Below are 20,506 nucleotides of genomic sequence, written 5' to 3' on the forward strand. Positions count from 1 at the left end.
TAAGAGTTTCATTTCTGTGTTTATGTTCTGCTGTGACACTATTCACAAGGTTAAATATTTTAATGTTACCATTCATGTTACTGAGATGATACTAATGTACTGTTGGTCTGACTGATAGCGAGTAAAGATGTGAAAGAGGAAGCATTTCTCCATTTGGATGTGGTAGATATGGGAGTATGAGTTCACAGCAACCATGTATCTCTTCTGTGAGGCCAACATATGATGAACTAAAACAGTTTTCTACTGAATAGGGACATTTTGTGAAATAATGAGGAATTGAAAATGTCTGAAGGTCAGTCATCCCTACCTGGTCAGTGCGTTTATGGAAGGGCTTAAGTGGATAACATAATCACGGTTACAATGTAGTTTGCAGTGGGCTAAATGCATTTTCCTGTCTTGATACTTTTGATTCTTTTGTCTGTCTTTTGATGAAACAAGCACTAAGCTGCCTTATAAGAGAAATCCTAACTACAATAAGAGCTTTGAGAGAACTACTTTCTTTTGTAGTCATACTGGGCTATCTAATGAGAGGCTCCTGTGTCCTCGCACTGGGCTATCTAATGAGAGGCGCCTGTGTTCTCGCACTGGGCTATCTAATGAGGCTCCTGTGTTCTTGCACTGGGATATCTAATGAGAGGCTCCTGTGTTCTCGCACTGGGCTATCTAATGAGGCTCCTGTGTTCTTGCACTGGGCTATCTAATGAGAGGCTCCTGTGTTCTTGCACTGGGCTGTGTAACGGGAGGCTCCTGTGTTCTCGCACTGGGCTATCTACTGAGAGGCTCCCGTGTTCTCGCACTGAGCTATCGAATGAGGCTCCTGTGTTCTCGCACTGGGCTATCTAATGAGAGGCGCCTGTGTCCTTGCACTGGGCTATCTAATGAGAGGCTCCTGTGTTCTTGCACTGGGCTATCTAATGAGAGGCTCCTGTGTTCTCGCACTGGGCTATCTAATGAGAGGCTCCCATGTTCTTGCACTGGGCTATCTAATGAGAGGCTCCTGTGTTCTCGCACTGGGCTATCTAATGAGAGGCTCCCGTGTTCTCGCACTGGGCTATCTAATGAGAGGCTCCCGTATTCTCGCACTGGGCTGTGTAACAGGAGGCTCCTGTGTTCTCGCACTGGGCTATCTAATGAGAAGCTCCTGTGTTCTCGCACTGGGCTATCTAATGAGAGGCTCCTGTGTTCTTGCACTGGGCTATCTAATGAGGCTCCTGTGTTCTCGCACTGGGCTATCTGATGAGGCTCCTGTGTTCTCGCACTGGGCTGTGTAACGGGAGGCTCCTGTGTTCTCGCACTGGGCTATCTGATGAGGCTCCTGTGTTCTCGCACTGGGCTGTGTAACGGGAGGCTCCTGTGTTCTCGCACTGGGCTATCTAATGAGGCTCCTGTGTTCTCGCACTGGGCTATCTAATGAGAGGCTCCTGTGTTCTCGCACTGGGCTATCTAATGAGAGGCTCCTGTGTTCTCGCACTGGGCTATCTAATGAGAGGCTCCCGTGTTCTTGCATTGGGCTATCTAATGAGAGGCTCCCGTGTTCTTGCACTGGGCTATCTAATGAGAGGCTCCCGTGTTCTTGCACTGGGCTGTCTAATGAGAGGCTCCCGTGTTCTTGCACTGGGCTATCTAATGAGAGGCTCCTGTGTTCTTGCACTGGGCTATCTGATGAGAGGCTCCTGTGTTCTCGCACTGGGCTATCTAATGGGAGGTTCCTGTGTTCTCGCACTGGGCTATCTAATGAGGCTCCTGTGTTCTCGCACTGGGCTATCTAATGAGGCTCCTGTGTTCTCGCACTGGGCTATCTGATGAGAGGCTCCTGTGTTCTCGCACTGGGCTATCTAATGAGAGGCTCCTGTGTTCTCGCACTGGGCTATCTGGTGAGAGGCGCCTGTGTTCTCGCACTGGGCTGTGTAACAGGAGGCTCCTGTGTTCTCGCACTGGGCTATCTAATGAGAGGCTCCTGTGTTCTTGCACTGGGCTATCTGATGAGAGGCTCCTGTGTTCTCGCACTGGGCTATCTAATGGGAGGTTCCTGTGTTCTCGCACTGGGCTATCTGATGAGAGGCTCCTGTGTTCTCGCACTGGGCTATCTAATGAGGCTCCTGTGTTCTCGCACTGGGCTATCTGGTGAGAGGCGCCTGTGTTCTCGCACTGGGCTGTGTAACAGGAGGCTCCTGTGTTCTAGCACTGGGCTATCTAATGAGAGGCTCCCGTGTTCTTGCACTGGGCTATCTAATGAGAGGCTCCCGTGTTCTTGCACTGGGCTATCTAATGAGAGGCTCCTGTGTTCTTGCACTGGGCTATCTAATGAGGCTCCTGTGTTCTCGCACTGGGCTATCTAATGAGAGGCTCCTGTGTTCTTGCACTGGGCTATCTAATGAGAGGCTCCCGTGTTCTCGCACTGGGCTATCTAATGAGAGGCTCCTGTGTTCTCGCACTGGGCTATCTAATGAGAGGCTCCCGTGTTCTTGCACTGGGCTATCTAATGAGAGGCTCCTGTGTTCTTGCACTGGGCTATCTAATGAGAGGCTCCTGTGTTCTCGCACTGGGCTATCTAATGAGAGGCTCCTGTGTTCTTGCACTGGGCTATCTGATGAGAGGCTCCTGTGTTCTTGCACTGGGCTATCTAATGAGAGGCTCCCGTGTTCTCGCACTGGGCTATCTGATGAGAGGCTCCTGTGTTCTCGCACTGGGCTATCTAATGAGAGGCTCCTGTGTTCTCGCACTGGGCTGTCTAATGAGAGGCTCCTGTGTTCTCGCACTGGGCTATCTAATGAGAGGCTCCTGTGTTCTCGCACTGGGCTATCTGATGAGAGGCTCCTGTGTTCTCGCACTGGGCTGTGTAACAGGAGGCTCCTGTGTTCTCGCACTGGGCTATCTAATGAGAGGCTCCTGTGTTCTCGCACTGGGCTATCTAATGAGAGGCTCCTGTGTTCTCGCACTGGGCTATCTGATGAGAGGCTCCTGTGTTCTCGCACTGGGCTGTGTAACAGGAGGCTCCTGTGTTCTCGCACTGGGCTATCTAATGAGAGGCTCCTGTGTTCTCGCACTGGGCTATCTAATGAGAGGCTCCTGTGTTCTCGCACTGGGCTATCTGATGAGAGGCTCCTGTGTTCTCGCACTGGGATATCTAATGAGAGGCTCCTGTGTTCTCGCACTGGGCTATCTGATGAGAGGCTCCTGTGTTCTCGCACTGGGCTATCTGATGAGAGGCTCCTGTGTTCTCGCACTGGGCTATCTGGTGAGAGGCGCCTGTGTTCTCGCACTGGGCTGTGTAACAGGAGGCTCCTGTGTTCTCGCACTGGGCTATCTAATGGGAGCTTCCTGTGTTCTCGCACTGGGCTATCTAATGAGGCTCCTGTGTTCTCGCACTGGGCTATCTAATGAGAGGCGCCTGTGTTCTCGCACTGGGCTATCTAATGAGAGGCTCCTGTGTTCTCGCACTGGGCTATCTAATGAGAGGCGCCTGTGTTCTCGCACTGGGCTATCTAATGAGAGGCTCCTGTGTTCTCGCACTGGGCTATCTAATGAGAGGCGCCTGTGTTCTCGCACTGGGCTATCTAATGAGAGGCTCCTGTGTTCTCGCACTGGGCTATCTAATGAGAGGCTCCTGTGTTCTCGCACTGGGCTATCTAATGAGAGGCTCCTGTGTTCTCGCACTGGGCTATCTAATGAGGCTCCTGTGTTCTCGCACTGGGCTATCTGGTGAGAGGCGCCTGTGTTCTCGCACTGGGCTATCTAATGAGAGGCTCCTGTGTTCTCGCACTGGGCTATCTAATGAGAGGCTCCTGTGTTCTCGCACTGGGCTATCTAATGAGGCTCCTGTGTTCTCGCACTGGGCTATCTGATGAGAGGCTCCTGTGTTCTCGCACTGGGCTGTGTAACAGGAGGCTCCTGTGTTCTCGCACTGGGCTGTGTAACAGGAGGCTCCTGTGTTCTCGCACTGGGCTATCTAATGAGAGGCTCCTGTGTTCTTGCACTGGGCTATCTAATGGGAGGTTCCTGTGTTCTCGCACTGGGCTATCTAATGAGAGGCTCCTGTGTTCTCGCACTGGGCTATCTGATGAGAGGCTCCTGTGTTCTCGCACTGGGCTGTGTAACAGGAGGCTCCTGTGTTCTCGCACTGGGCTATCTAATGAGAGGCGCCTGTGTTCTCGCACTGGGCTATCTAATGAGAGGCTCCTGTGTTCTCGCACTGGGCTATCTAATGAGAGGCTCCCGTGTTCTCGCACTGGGCTATCTAATGAGGCTCCTGTGTTCTCGCACTGGGCTATCTAATGAGAGGCTCCTGTGTTCTCGCACTGGGCTATCTAATGAGAGGCTCCTGTGTTCTCGCACTGGGCTATCTAATGAGGCTCCTGTGTTCTCGCACTGGGCTATCTAATGAGAGGCTCCTGTGTTCTCGCACTGGGCTATCTAATGAGAGGCTCCTGTGTTCTCGCACTGGGCTATCTAATGAGGCTCCTGTGTTCTCGCACTGGGCTATCTGATGAGAGGCTCCTGTGTTCTCGCACTGGGCTGTGTAACAGGAGGCTCCTGTGTTCTCGCACTGGGCTATCTAATGAGAGGCTCCTGTGTTCTCGCACTGGGCTATCTAATGAGAGGCGCCTGTGTTCTCGCACTGGGCTGTGTAACAGGAGGCTCCTGTGTTCTCGCACTGGGCTATCTGATGAGAGGCTCCTGTGTTCTTGCACTGGGCTATCTAATGAGAGGCTCCTGTGTTCTCGCACTGGGCTATCTAATGAGAGGCTCCTGTGTTCTCGCACTGGGCTATCTAATGAGGCTCCTGTGTTCTCGCACTGGGCTATCTGATGAGAGGCTCCTGTGTTCTCGCACTGGGCTGTGTAACAGGAGGCTCCTGTGTTCTCGCACTGGGCTGTGTAACAGGAGGCTCCTGTGTTCTCGCACTGGGCTATCTAATGAGAGGCTCCTGTGTTCTCGCACTGGGCTATCTGATGAGAGGCTCCTGTGTTCTCGCACTGGGCTATCTGGTGAGAGGCGCCTGTGTTCTCGCACTGGGCTGTGTAACAGGAGGCTCCTGTGTTCTCGCACTGGGCTATCTGATGAGAGGCTCCTGTGTTCTTGCACTGGGCTATCTAATGAGAGGCTCCTGTGTTCTCGCACTGGGCTATCTAATGAGGCTCCTGTGTTCTCGCACTGGGCTATCTGATGAGAGGCTCCTGTGTTCTCGCACTGGGCTGTGTAACAGGAGGCTCCTGTGTTCTCGCACTGGGCTGTGTAACAGGAGGCTCCTGTGTTCTCGCACTGGGCTATCTAATGAGAGGCTCCTGTGTTCTCGCACTGGGCTATCTGATGAGAGGCTCCTGTGTTCTCGCACTGGGCTATCTGGTGAGAGGCGCCTGTGTTCTCGCACTGGGCTGTGTAACAGGAGGCTCCTGTGTTCTCGCACTGGGCTATCTGATGAGAGGCTCCTGTGTTCTTGCACTGGGCTATCTAATGAGAGGCTCCTGTGTTCTCGCACTGGGCTATCTAATGAGAGGCTCCTGTGTTCTCGCACTGGGCTATCTAATGAGGCTCCTGTGTTCTCGCACTGGGCTATCTGATGAGAGGCTCCTGTGTTCTCGCACTGGGCTGTGTAACAGGAGGCTCCTGTGTTCTCGCACTGGGCTGTGTAACAGGAGGCTCCTGTGTTCTCGCACTGGGCTATCTAATGAGAGGCTCCTGTGTTCTCGCACTGGGCTATCTGATGAGAGGCTCCTGTGTTCTCGCACTGGGCTATCTGGTGAGAGGCGCCTGTGTTCTCGCACTGGGCTGTCTAATGAGAGGCTCCCGTGTTCTCGCACTGGGCTGTGTAACAGGAGGCTCCTGTGTTCTCGCACTGGGCTATCTGATGAGAGGCTCCTGTGTTCTCGCACTGGGCTGTCTAATGAGAGGCTCCCGTGTTCTCGCACTGGGCTATCTAATGAGAGGCTCCTGTGTTCTCGCACTGGGCTATCTGATGAGAGGCTCCTGTGTTCTCGCACTGGGCTATCTGGTGAGAGGCGCCTGTGTTCTCGCACTGGGCTGTCTAATGAGAGGCTCCCGTGTTCTTGCACTGGGCTATCTAATGAGAGGCTCCTGTGTTCTCGCACTGGGCTATCTAATGAGGCTCCTGTGTTCTCGCACTGGGCTATCTAATGAGAGGCTCCTGTGTTCTCGCACTGGGCTGTGTAACAGGAGGCTCCTGTGTTCTCGCACTGGGCTGTGTAACAGGAGGCTCCTGTGTTCTCGCACTGGGCTGTGTAACAGGAGGCTCCTGTGTTCTCGCACTGGGCTATCTAATGAGAGGCTCCTGTGTTCTCGCACTGGGCTATCTGATGAGAGGCTCCTGTGTTCTCGCACTGGGCTATCTGGTGAGAGGCGCCTGTGTTCTCGCACTGGGCTGTGTAACAGGAGGCTCCTGTGTTCTCGCACTGGGCTATCTGATGAGAGGCTCCTGTGTTCTTGCACTGGGCTATCTAATGAGAGGCTCCTGTGTTCTCGCACTGGGCTATCTAATGAGAGGCTCCTGTGTTCTCGCACTGGGCTATCTAATGAGGCTCCTGTGTTCTCGCACTGGGCTATCTGATGAGAGGCTCCTGTGTTCTCGCACTGGGCTGTGTAACAGGAGGCTCCTGTGTTCTCGCACTGGGCTATCTAATGAGAGGTTCCTGTGTTCTCGCACTGGGCTGTGTAACAGGAGGCTCCTGTGTTCTCGCACTGGGCTATCTGATGAGAGGCTCCTGTGTTCTCGCACTGGGCTGTGTAACAGGAGGCTCCTGTGTTCTCGCACTGGGCTATCTAATGGGAGGTTCCTGTGTTCTCGCACTGGGCTGTGTAACGAGAGGTTCCTGTGTTCTCGCACTGGGCTGTGTAACGGGAGGTTCCTGTGTTCTCGCACTGGGCTGTGTAACGGGAGGTTCCTGTGTTCTCGCACTGGGCTGTGTAACGGGAGGTTCCTGTGTTCTCGCACTGGGCTGTGTAACGGGAGGTTCCTGTGTTCTCGCACTGGGCTGTGTAACGGGAGGTTCCTGTGTTCTCGCACTGGGCTGTGTAATGTAACGTTCTTTTTACTGCACAATTCCAGTATGTCTAATGGGCCACAGGCATCACTGACTGGCCAGCATTTGTTGCCAATCCATAGTTTCCTTGAGAAGGTGGTGGTGAGCTGCTTTCTTGAATTGCTGCCGTTAGGGAGGGAATTCCAAGATTTTAACCCAGCGACTGTGAAGCAATGGTGATATATTCCCAAGTCAGGACAATGAGTGGCTTGGAGGGGAACTTGCAGGTGGTGCTGTTCGCATGTACTTGCTGCCCTTGTCCTTCTAAATGGAAGTGGTCATGGGTTTGGAAGGTGCTGTCTAAGGATCTTTAGTGAATTGCTGCAGTATGCACTGCTGCTACTGAGCATTGGTGCTGGAGGGAGTGATTGGCACCACATCCAATCAGGCTGCTTTGCCCTGGATGGTGTCAAGCTTCTTGTGTTGTTGGAGCTGCACCCATGCAGGACAGTGGGGACTTGTTCATCACACTCCTGACTTGTGCCTTGTAGATGGTGGATAGGCTTTGAGGAGCCAAGGGGTGAGTTACTCATCACAGTATTCCTAGCCTCTGACCTACTCTTGTAGCCACTGTTTATACGGCAGATCCCGTTGAGTTTCTGGTTAATGGTAACCCCAAGGATGTTGACAGTGGGGGATTCAATGATGGTAACACCGTTGACTATCAAGAGGCAGTAGATAGTGTCTCTTATTGGTGGTGATCATTGCCTGGCATTTTTATGATGCGAATGTTACTTGCCACTTGTTGGCCCGAGCCTGGATATTGCCCAGATCTTGTTGTATTTGAACATGGACTGTTTCAGTATGTGAGGAGTTACAAATAGTGCTGAACAGCACATCAGCAAACATCCCCACTTCTGACCTTATGACCTGAGTGCACAAATTGGATCGTGGAACAAGACTACTTCAAGACCTGATGTTTTTACATTGGTTTTTAGAACAACCAAATAGTCCCATTAGTCTCGTTGGTTTTTAGAGCAACCAGTTAGTCTCGTTGGAACTTTCAATTTGAAATGGCAAGAAGGTGGTGATCCTGACAGTCTCCTGGAATTTGGGAGGAGGGGATTGGTCTACCAGAATAGCTGTGAAGTTGGCACCCAGTAATCCTCTGTACCCTTATGGGGATGGACTCACTGTAAGGAAGGTGATCTCCACAAGTTTTGAGATGTCTTTAGATGGATCTAGTCTATTATCAAAAGAGGAAGAACGTAGAATCATAGAAACCCTACAGTGCAGAAAGAGGCCATTTGGCCCATCAAATCTGCACCAACCATAATTCTACCGAGGCCCTACATCCATATCCCTGCATATTTACCCACTAATCCCTCTAACCTACACAGCTCAGGACTGCATCCAGCTTTAGCTCTTTTAACTTCTGTACTTGGTGCTTAAGCTGTTTGCTGTAATCTGGTTGATTGGAGTAACTGCAGTTGAATAAAACATACAATTGATAACTACTTCCTTTTGATGCAAATTTTAAAAATACAATTTTTAGTATGGCCAATCAACCTAACCCACACATCTTTAGACTGTGGGAAGAAACCAGAGCACCCAGGGGAAACCCACGCAGGTATGAGGAGAATGTGCAAACTCCATGCAGTGACCCAAGCCAGGAATCAAACCCAGGTCCCTGAAGGTGTGAAGCAGCAGTGCTAACTACTGTGTTATCGTGCCGCCCATCTTGGCGTCTATTCTAAAAGAGGCTGTTGGATTGAGATCAGATACAATGTACTGGTTTGCACATTCTTTCCTTTAGTTTTTGCACCACACCCACATACAGCCTAAAATCCGCCATGTTAGCATCTTCCGGACTCTTCCTGAGCTGTCTGGCAAAGTTATGCGCACGACAGTTCTGTCAATAAGTGCACTATCGGGGAGAACTTTGTTTGGAGAGCATGTTACAGATTGAGTGCACTGTTCAGTGTTTAACCTCAGCTTTGAGAACTAACTAGTAGAGCTTATAAAATGGCTGTAATATCACTCGGGTCAAGTGTAACATTGAGAATGGAAGTTTGCTGTGTTTTATACTTGGCTTTCTGTGGCATGTGACCCATTAAGAAAGTTTACCTTTCTCTCCTGTAATCAGGTTAAAGTGATGCGCTGCCTAGACCACCCAAATGTTCTCCGGTTCATTGGTGTCCTTTATAAAGATAAGAGGCTGAACTTCATTACGGAGTACATCAAAGGAGGGACACTGAGAAGCATCATCAAAGATTTAGTAAGTGCTGATGGATTGAAAACACTAGTCTGTTTGTTGAAGGATTGTTCTAATCTAGAGCCACAGTACTGTTTGGAACTGTCTGTGAAGACTTTACTGGACTGTTTGCCAAGTAGTTTACTGTTGTCATAGTCATAGTCAGAAAGTCCTATATTATAGAAAGACTATCTATAACAATCCTGTCTATATAGGAGGAGCCTGATGTTGCTCCTCAGGAGGAGCAACACTATCTGCTGTTTGGAATACTATTTCATTTTGTCCCAAGCATGCAGTCTGAAATTGAATATTGATTAATCTAAAGACAATGATAGATGTGACTGATGGTGGAGACAGATTTCTGAAAGGTATTTGACCCTGATTTCCACATTCAGATGGCCACTTGACTGTTTTAAGTGTGAGCAGGCTCTCTCTTTAGCATAGAAGTGGTTTCTGCAGATTTGAATGTAGGCTGTTCCACTACAATAGCAGTAAGGTTTGACTTTGGTTTGTAACTGAAAAATGGATGCATCGTATATCTCTCTTGCTATTTTTTCTGACACAGCAGCAAACAAGGTGAATTTATAGGAAGAGGAAAAGAGCGTTTAGCCCAACACGCCTGTCGCTTTTCTATATATGAACCTGGCTTAGTGTTCCATTTGTATCGCTGAGCCCCTTATTGCTCCATAAACACATTGCCTTTTATACCCATTTCACTGTCTTCAGTGTCCTTCTGTGTCAGCTTACTACACAAAGTTATTACACCCTTGTTTCCCTTCGTGCATCCAACTTCAGCTCTTTTAACTTCTGTTCTTGGCGCTTAAGCTCTTTGCTGAATCTGGCTGATTGGAGTAACTGCAGTTGAATAAAACACAATTGATAACTACTTTCTTTTGATACAAATTTTAAAAATACAAACAAATGTAACTGGGTTCTCCTTGATTTTTCCCTCCACAGGACCGCATCTTGCCATGGGACCATCGTGTGAGCTTTGCCAGGGACATTGCTGAGGGGATGGTAAGGAGCTAACACTTTTGGAGGATTGAAGAGAACTGCAGACAAAACAATGATCTCTGGGGATTGAATTCCAGTTGGTTATAGTAAAAGGGTGTCTCGTTTCAACAGGATGTGATAACTCAAACATGTTAAAGCTGTCATCTGACTGAAGCCCTGACCTCCAGTTCATCTCACAATAATGTAGTGAAGTTGAACTTTGCAACTCTCCAAATTCTGTCATCTGTCTCAGACTCTCATAGGAACACATCCGAGTTGTGAATTGCTGGTGTTCATAGAATCATAGAATCCCTACAGCACAGAAAGAGGCCATTCAGCCCATTGAGTCTGCACCGACCACAATCTCACCCAGGCCCTTACCCCTATCCCTACATATTTACCCACTAATCCCTCTAACCTACGCGTCTCAGGACACTAAGGGGCAATTTTAGCATGGCCAGTCAACCTATCCGCACATCTTTGGACTGTGGGAGGAAACCAGAGCACCTGGAGGAAACTGCAGACACAAGGAGAATGTGCAAACTCCACACAGACAGTGACTCAAGCCCAGAATCGAACCTAGGTTCCTGGAGCTGAGAAGCAGCAGTGCTAACCACTGTGCTACTGTGCTGTTGAGATTTTAATACCAGATTCAGTCTTGTGTGGACTTTTTAGAATGCTGCAAAGTATCCTACACACGAGAGGACCCACTTCAAACTGAACCAGTGCGGTTTTTTTTCTTTTACTTTGTATCAGTGGTGAACTGTGACCCAAAACTACAGTGGCTGTGTGATTTAACCGCAGTTTTGTGGCAGGCTAGGTGCTTGTCATCAGTTTTCCAGAGAGGCTGGAGTGCTGCATCTATGTTGGGCTCTTAGTGGAAGGATTTGATACCTAAAGGGTTAACATGGGACGAGTACGGTATCACTCTCACACACTGATGTAAAAAGACACATGACCTAGAGCTTTAAGGGCAGTCTAGAGATTGATAGCATCAGGACTGGGAATGGGGTCCTCTCCAAACCTTTGCCCTCTATTGTAAATGTGTACATCGTCCACTTAATCGTAACTTCGAGACTGCTTCATGGTGCCCTAGCAGTACACATCATGGGGAATGATAACCGATCAGCCTCCACCCACCGATCCCCCCTCAGGCTGCCTTCTCTCTGGGCTGCAAAACTTTGAATAAATTAAAGCAGAAATGGTAGTTATTTTAAAACTCTTCACTCTGTCTCCTGTTTGCTTTCTGATTTCAGTCTTATCTGCATTCCATGAACATAATCCATCGAGACTTGAACTCTCATAACTGCCTAGTACGTGAGGTAAGCATCTGTGAAACTGGAAAAGTTGGGGAAGGTGCACTGGACGCTACTCAATTCCTGTCTGAGGTGGGGAGGGCACTCCCAAGCAGTGCTCGCTTCCTTTTGGGGGCGGGGTTGGTTCTTCCCTGGGCAGTCAGATTCCTGGCGGGGGGAGTGGGGTGTGGTTCTTCCCCAGGCAGTGCCTGGTTTCTGGTGATGTGACCTGGACAATGCTTGGTGCCTCAAGGGTTCCTTTTGAATTTCTGATTTTATATTTCAGAACAACACTGTGGTGGTTGCTGATTTTGGACTGTCTAGACTAATGGTTGATGATAAAAAAGAGACAGACAATCGGTCTCCAGGAAACTTGTCCACCATGAGGAAACCAGACAGGAAGAAGCGTTACACTGTGGTGGGAAACCCTTACTGGATGGCTCCAGAGATGATTAACGGTAAATGTAAAAAGAGGAAACTATCTTTTCTCCAATTATTTATTCCTCCCTCTCTCTTTGGGGCACTAAGTGTTACTGAGATTATACCTGCAAGCCTCATTACCCTGCCCAGTGATTCAGAGGTGAGCAAGGCCGTAAATGTCAGCAAGCCATCCAGATATACAGGACAACATCCTGTCCTTGTATAACCTGCACAAGCCTGGGTCATGACCCGGAATCAGGACTTCTTGGCTGATTGATCTATCCTTTATCCTTCCTAACACAGTGCTACTGCTGCTATTCACCATGGACAGGAATCATACTGGAATTCTCTGGTACACTGATTCAAACATTTGGCCATATCTGTACCCAACTGCAACTGAATGGAAGTTTCCCTGCCTCCCCCCGCCCCCGAAAAAAAACAGTATGGAAATGATTTCCAGAGCAGGTGCTGCCACTGCATATGTGGAGGTTATGTAAGGACACAGCCCTGTTATGTCCAGCTGAAAGCTCAATTGAATCTGTTAGAAAGGAGATTCTCATCCCTTCCCTCTGGAAGATTATCAACCATAAATCTGAAATCCCTTAGTGAGCTGTGCTGGAAATTGCAGTTCATTTTGGGTTATCCAAGTTCCATTCAAAACGGATTGTAAGTATATTCTTTCCAGGTTTCTCCAAGTTTCTTCCGCTAGCATCTGATCCCCAGTGCAGACAGTTCAGCCTTGAATGAATGAGGTCTAACTGCTGACAGAGTATTGGAGGCATGTCAACATTTTGAGTGTGTGAAATTTGAGATGGACTGTTTTCTTTAAATATTCTTTCATTGATGTGGGCAGTACTGACAAGGGCAGCGTTTGTTATTCTAAGGTGCTGGTGAGCCATTACTTTGAACCATAGCAGTCTGTGTGGTTTCTGTACTCCCACAGTGCTGTTAGGAAGGGAGTTCTGGGATTCTGGCAGAAACAGTGAAGAAATAGTGATATGTTTCCAAATCAGGTCAGGATGGTGTGCGCTTTGGAGGGGAAATTGAAAGTGGTGTATTCCCATAACCTTTTAGTCGAGTTTGTCATGGGTTTGGAGGATATGATCGATAGAACCTGTGTATTGCACTGCATCCTGTGAATGGTACACACTGCTGTCATCATGCATCAGGAATGGAGGGAGTGGTTGCTGAAGCAAGTGCGTGAGGTGCCAGTCAAGTGGGTTGCTTAACCCTGGATGGTGTGGAGCTGCACTCATCCGGGCAATTGGAGAGTATTCCATCACTCCTGACTTGTGCCTTGTAGATGATGGACGGGATTTTGGGAATCGGTGGGGGCGGGGTTGCTTGATAGCAGAGTCAACAATCCCTTCCATCACTTTATTGATCATCAAGAGTAGACTGGGCAGTAATTGGCCAGATTGAATTTGTCTTGCCTTTTGTGTACGGGACATGATCATGGCAATTTTCCACATTGCTGGGTAGATGCCAGTGTTGTAACTATTCTGGAACAGCTTGGCCAGGGGCACAGCAAGTTCTGGAGCACAAATCATCAGTACTATTGCTTAAATGTTGTCTGGGGCCATAGCCTTTGCAGTATCCAGTGCCTTCAGACTCAGAATCTAAGCATTTAAGTTTAACTGGTCTGGGGAAACTCCCAATTTTGTCATAAGCCCCCACATGTTATTATGGAGGACTTTGCAGGGTCAACAGGGCTGGGTTTGCAGTTAATGTTGCCAGTGCCTAGGTAATGCTGGGCAGTCCATCCATTCTTTTAGACTTGATAGCAGTTTGATCGTGGTTTTCTTGGCCATTTTAGATTTTCTTATGAGGAGAGATTGCATCTACTCATTGGAGTTTAAAAGAATGAGGTGACCTTATTGAGACATAGCATCTACAATGCCTGAGAATCCTAAGAAGTTATTGCCCCTTGTGGCAGAGTCTGAAACCAGAGGGCATAATCTGAGAGTAAGGGATCGCCCATTTAAAACAGATGAGGAATTTATTCTCTTGAGAGCAGTGAATTTGTTACTCCAGATGACTGTGGAGGCTGGGTAAATATTAATCATAAAAGAATCGAGTGTTGTGGGGTTAAGGCAGTTGGGAAAGTGAAGTTGAGAATTACTGTATTAGATTAGTAATGATCTCATTGAATGTTGGAAAAGACTCAGTGGGCTGAGTGGCCTACTGCTTCTCCTACGTCTTGTCACTTGAGTCACATGTAGGCCAGACCGGTTAAGGTATGGTAGATTTCCTTTCCTAAAAAACATTACTTACCATTTTTACAACTATTGGTGCTGTCTCTGTAAATGACCTTGAAAATGAGCTTTTAATTCTAAATGTATTAGTTAAATTTAAATTCCAGCAGCTGCTGTAAGTGGGGTTCAATCAGTGTCCCCAGAACCGCTGGACTACTAATCCAGTAACAATATTATCTCCCCTTTTTCATATTCTATTGTAATTATTTGCTGGTGAAAGCAGTCCAGTACTCGGCAGTATTCTCTCTACTCCGCTCCCCCCCCACCCCCCATTTTATTTTTTTGCCGTTTGCATAGTGGTCCTGTGACCCTCAACGATGCTTGTTGAAAATCAGTTATTCAGTTTTACTCTGATTTTCCTCAGGACTTGTATTTGGTGGCATTCTGGTGTTCATTGGTATTCTCTGGTAGTGATTGTTACTGATATTTTTATGTTCTCAGGAAAAAGCTATGATGAGAAAGTTGACATCTTTTCATTTGGGATTATGCTGTGTGAGGTAAGACATTAAACTGAGCAGCTGCGACTTTGGACTGCTTATGAAAAGTAAAAACTTGAAAGCCACCTTCATCACAGTTTTTCAATCCATTAGTTACATAAATTCCAAATGTTACCCATCTCGCTTCCTTTGTGATTGTTGTCACTCACTCCTTTGTGACTTCAGAGATTATTTTGTGTTGGCTTTGTAGCAAGATAATTTTTTTAATTCATTCATGGGATGTGTGTGTCACCGGCTAGACTGGCATTTATTGCACATCCCTAATTGCCCTTGAGAGAGTGATGGTGAGCTGCCTCTTTCAACTGCTGCAGTCCATGTGCTACAGGTACACCCTCAGGAAGGGAGTTCCTGGGTTTGATCCAGCGACGCTGAAAGAACAGTGATGTATTTCTAAGTCAGGATGGTGTGTGGCATTGAGGAGAACTTACAGGTGTGGTGTTCCCATGTTTCTGCTTCTGTGTCCTTCTAGGTGATAGTGGTGGTGGGGTTGGAAGGTGCTGCCTGTAAAGGAGCATTGGTGAGTTCCTGCAGCGCATCTTGTTGTTACCATTATGTTTTGGTGGGGAAGAGAGTGAATGAATGTTTGTTGATGGGTTGCCAATCAAACTGGCTGCTTAAGTTTCTTGAGGATTGTTGGAGCTGTACTCTAAGCAAAGCAAATGGGAAGTATCCCATCACCCTCCTCATCCCCAGGACGTTTATAATGAGGGATTGAATGTCAATAAGTGATAGTTAGCTTCTCTCTTGTTGGAGATTATCATTGCCTGGCACTTATGTGGCACCAATGTTACATGCTGCTTGTCAGCCCAAACCTGGATATTATCCAGGTCTTGCTGCATTTGAACATGGACTGCTTCAGGAACTGAGGAATCCTGAACAGTACTGAACATTGTGCAATCATCAGTTAACATCCCCATTTCTGACCTTATGATGGAAGGATGGTCATTGAAGATAGTTGGGCCTAGGACAATAGCCAGAGGAACTTCTGTAGTGATGTCCTGTGACTGAGAGAACCTCGTAAAAACCACTACCATCTTTCATTGCGTTAGGTATGACTTCAACCAGGAGAGAGATTTCTCCTGATACCTATTGACTCCAGTTTTGCAGAGGCTCCTTGATGCCACACCCAATAAAATGCTGCCTTGATGTCAAGGACAGTTACTCTCATCTCAATTATGGAATTTGGCTCTTTTATCCATGTTTAACCTCAAGGCAGCAATGAGACCTGAAGCTGAGTGACCCTGGCAAAACACAAACCGAGTGTCCGTGAGCAAGTTATTGCTTGATAGCTCTGTTGATGACCCCTTCCATTACTAATGACCATTAGTAATGATGGGATGGTAATTGGCTGGGTAAGATTTGCCCTGCTTTTTGTGTACTGGACATACCTGGGCAATTTTCTACATTGCTGCATGGATGCCCATGTTGGATTTGTACTGGAACAGCTTGGCTAGGAGTGCAATCGGTTCTGGAGCACGAGCCTTCAGTGCTATTGCTGGGACACTAGGGGCCCATTGCCTTTGATGTATCCGATGTTTCTCGAGTGAATTGAATTGGCTGAAGACTCTTGTGATGCAGGGGACCTCTGAAGGATGGACCACCAGAAGACTGATATATCAGCCACAGCCTGACTTTGAGCTTTCTAATCCCAGAGGCGGGGCATGTCCCTTTTAAGAACATCCTCTTTAAAAGGTAATTATACCTGATGTGGCAGAAGCTGCCTCTGAACTGCTGCACTCCATGTGCAACAGGTACACCCTCAGGAAGGGAGTTCGTGGGTTTGATCCAGCGACACTGAAAGAACAGTGATATATTTCCAAGTCAGGATGGTGTATGGCATTGAGGAGAACTTGCAGATGTGGTGTTGCCATGAGTCTGCTTCCGTGTCCTTCTAGTTGGTAATGGTGGTGGGTTTGGTAGGTGCTGTCTGTAAAGGAGCATTGGTGAGTTCCTGCAGCGCATCTTGTTGTTACCACTATGTTTTGGTGGTGAAGAGAGTGAATGAATGTTTGTGGATGGGTTGCCAATCAAACTGGCTGCTTTATCTAGGATGGTATTGAGGATTGTTGGAGCTGTGCTCATCCAGGCAAAGCAAGTGAGAAATATCCCATTACGCTCCTCGTCCCCAGGATGTTGATAGTGGGATGTTGAGTGATGGCAATGCCATTGAATGTCAAGGGGTGATAGTTAAGTTCTCTCTTGTTGGAGATTATCCTTGCCTGGCATTTGTGTGGCACCAATGTTACTTGTCAACCCAAACCTGGATATTATCCAAGTCTTGCTGCATTTGAACATTGCTTCAGTATTGGGGGCTGAGCCTCCAATAAATAGAAAGAGCTTTGTTTTGTGTAATGCCCATTAGAAAAATATGTTTGGATTGTTTATAAGGGAAAGGAGATTTTTGGGGTGCATTAGGAGGACGTTTGACAGTATCAATATCATTTGAGGAAAAATTGCCTTGTATGAGGTATGAGATACAAAATCATTATCCTTGAACCATTGTTCAGTGTATTTCAACCAGAAACTCTACCATTACTTCATTAGTGTGATACAGTTTGAAATGGTCTCATCTCAGGAAGTGTTTAATATATGCTTAGGCTAACTAGATTTTCCTGCAGTTTACAAGACTGCACCATATCAGATACACCCATTGTCACACAAGTATTTTGAAAGAAGACACTCTGGCTTCTGTCAGGATACAAAAATCCATAGAATCCCTATAGTACAGAAGGAGTTCATTCAACTCATTGAGCCTGATTTTACCATTGACTAGCGCCCATTTTCAGGCACGAAAGTGTGGTAAAGTCGGGTGTGAGGCCATTAAGATGGCCTCACACATATAAGATGATGAATAGGATGGATAGGATAGAGGTGGAGAGATTCTTCCCGCTTAGAAAGGACAGTAGGACTAGAGGGCACAGCCTCAAGATAAAGGGGGGACGGTTTAGAATGGAGTTGAGGAGGAACTCCTTCACTCAAAGGGTGGTGAATCTCTGGAATTCTCTGCCCGTTGAAGTGGTGGAGGCTACCTCGCTAAATATATTTAAGACGCAGGTTGATAGGTTTTTGATAGGCAAGGGGATTAAGGGTTATGGGGAGAGGGCGGGAATGTGGAACTGAGACACGACAGATCAGCCATGATCTTATTGAATGGCGGGGCAGGCTTGAAGGGCTAGATGGCCTACTCCTGCTCCTATTTCTTATGTTCTTATTAACGTGATCCGCGCCTGCTTCCACGCAGATGGCCACTTTACCAAGACCCGGGAGTGACCACGATCCGATTCGGACACAATGTCGATTTAAATGCATTTGCATGTATTTCAATTGAATTAATGAACTGCCCACCCAACTTTATCAGCATTTCCCCCTTTACCTCCGCATTCACCGATCTGGAATTGTGCCAAAATAGACATGCTGAATAAAAATCTGAATCGGGCACTCCATCAGCTGAAGAGATGAGTTCAGAGTTTCCAACAGCTCTCTGACTCAGATCAGTGGTGGGAATGGGGAAGGCAGGCAAGATGTGGGTATGCTGGTGTGGCGTTGTCAGACTTTTTACTGTGAAGGTAGGAAAGTCAGACCATTCAGATGGGTGGGGAAGCTGGGGGAGGCCCAATCGTTGTTTGACTGGGGGAAGGGGGAGGGCAGATTGTTGTCTGGTTGGGGGGTGGTGGAGAGGGAGGCGGGTCAGATGTACCTCTGTGGGGGGGGAAAGGAGGAGTGAGACCAGATCATTCTGCTGGGGGGGGGGGGGGGGGGGCGCGGTGGGGAGAGTGAGGCCAGATCATTCTCTGGGAGTGCCGGGGGAGGGTAGCAAGTGAGGCCAGATCATTCTCTGGGGGTGGGGGAATGGGGCAGGGCGAGTGAGACCAGATCATTCCTGGTGGTGTGGGGAGACCAGATCATTCTCGGGATTTGCGGGAAGGGAGGTGGGTAAGATGTATCTCTGGGGGTGGTGAAGGGGGGGGGGTTCGCTGCCACTCTGCAGGCAAACATTGGGGTGGAAGTGGGGCAGGGGGGTCGCGATTGATCTGGGTAGCAGGAGGGTGTGTATAAGGGGGAACATTGATGTCTCTGCGGGCCATTACTCCCGCTTTTCACTCCCGGTCCGCTTTCTGTGGCCTGGGAGCAATCTGACACGGGCGCTCTTTTTCAAATCTTTTTTCTAACTGTCCTTGTGTAGTTCAGAGCGCTGATCATTTCGGGCGTGCTAAGCCCCGCCTGCAGCACAATTCAGACCCGTGACCTTTTTTTTTTCAGGCTAAGTGTGTATGGGGGTGCTTGAGAGCAGATTTCCAAGTCAGATCTGAATTGTGCCAAGATTCAGCATTTAGAATGAAAATGGTAAAATTAGGCCCATTGAGCCTGCATCAGCTCTCTGATAGAGTGTTTTACCCAGACCCCCTCCCCCACACATTTAGCATGGCCAATCTGCCTAACCCACACATGTTTGGACTATGGGTGAAAACCAGAGGACCCAGGCGAAACCCATGTGGACACTGGAACATGCACATTCCACAGTCAGTCCCCAAGGCTGCAATCGACCATGGGTCCCTGGCACCGAGGCAGCAGTGCGAACCACTGGGCCACTATACTGTCCTGAGTAAAATCCTCATGATTGCATTAGTTACAAAATGATAAATTTTTCCTGAAATTCGTGCTTCCCATATCTGGAAATTTCTCTCGTGCATGAGATTTTAAATCTGCCAAAACCCTTTCATTTGCACAGGGTTAAAATTAGGTCCAAAGGCTCAAGGACAGCTAGCTGTACAAAGAGCTCCTTTAGTCTTGATTTTAGAAGTTACGTCTGTGAACAGCTTGCAACCATTCGATTAGCCTGTGCTAAAGGCAGTGTGTTAAATGTGCAATGAATCCAATATTGTAAACTGATCCTCATGTATGACAGGGCTAAGGCTTTACTGAGGCTGTTTGCTTTCTTTCTAACTTACTGATCCTTTTACTTGCAGCTGATTGGTAGAGTAAACGCGGACCCGGATTATCTACCCCGGACTACTGATTTTGGACTGAATGTCCCTGTTTTCTTGGATCGATACTGTCCTGAAGAATGTCCAGCTGCTTTCTTTCCGATTGCAGTCATGTGCTGTGACCTGGATCCTGAAAAGAGGTGGGTCCCTCAATGATTTAAGCAAACTTTGAAGTGTAAGGACCAATGTGAAAACAACATACTGGAAATCTGAAAGGCAAAATGGTGCCTTCATTGACATAAACCGTTAACTCTTTTTCTCTCTACACGTGCTGCCTGACCTCCTGACTTTGCAGCGTTTTCTGGTATTATTTGAAATGTGAGGTGGAAGGTTTTGCGATGGATAGGTTTGACTAAGGCTAAAGATCTGAATGTGTTTGAGGTTGTAATGGAAGGGTTTGAATGAGTAAAGATGGAGGTGGCTAAAGATTGAATTGTGCTATTAACTGAAAAAGGTGGCAAGGCTTGAATAGAACCAACTGGGGGAGATTTGAAGACATTTATGGTTTGTTGCATAAGAATTTGGATGACTCTGCAGTTGGAGTGTAAGGATTTGGGTGACATTGCTGTTGGGATGTCCAGATTGGGCTTAACACTAAAGTTGATTTCTGGGTTATGAGTGATAGTCGGAGTGAAAGGGCTTGTTTGCAGCACCAAAATTTAATATGGAACAGTTTGGATGGCACTGCCGTGAAAACGATTCTGCCTTCTACCATCTCGGTAGCTACATGACATAACATGAATGAAGTTATTAACTAATTGTAGCCAACAATTATTCTACAATCGGCCCAGACCTGACAGCTTCGGGGGGAAAAAATAGCTTGGACATGT

General features: G+C 47.7%; 1 protein-coding gene across 5 annotated transcripts in view; it reads left to right on the forward strand.

Moving 5' to 3' along the window:
• The window catches only part of limk1a (LIM domain kinase 1a), a 70,712-nt gene that overhangs the window by 42,196 nt on the left and 8,010 nt on the right, over window positions 1–20,506 (forward strand). For all 5 annotated transcript variants that reach the window (XM_080210390.1, XM_080210392.1, XM_080210394.1 and 2 more), the window contains 6 exons: window positions 9,124–9,255; window positions 10,189–10,248; window positions 11,481–11,546; window positions 11,806–11,977; window positions 14,636–14,691; window positions 19,659–19,816. In XM_080210390.1, coding sequence (XP_080066516.1) covers window positions 9,124–9,255; window positions 10,189–10,248; window positions 11,481–11,546; window positions 11,806–11,977; window positions 14,636–14,691; window positions 19,659–19,816 — 644 coding nt within the window. The remainder of the gene's footprint in view (window positions 1–9,123; window positions 9,256–10,188; window positions 10,249–11,480; window positions 11,547–11,805; window positions 11,978–14,635; window positions 14,692–19,658; window positions 19,817–20,506) is intronic.

Source organism: Carcharhinus amblyrhynchos, chromosome 23, assembly GCF_965287045.1.
Source record: "Carcharhinus amblyrhynchos chromosome 23, sCarAmb.v2.hapA, whole genome shotgun sequence".
In the NCBI taxonomy this organism is placed as follows: Eukaryota; Metazoa; Chordata; class Chondrichthyes; order Carcharhiniformes; family Carcharhinidae; genus Carcharhinus; species Carcharhinus amblyrhynchos.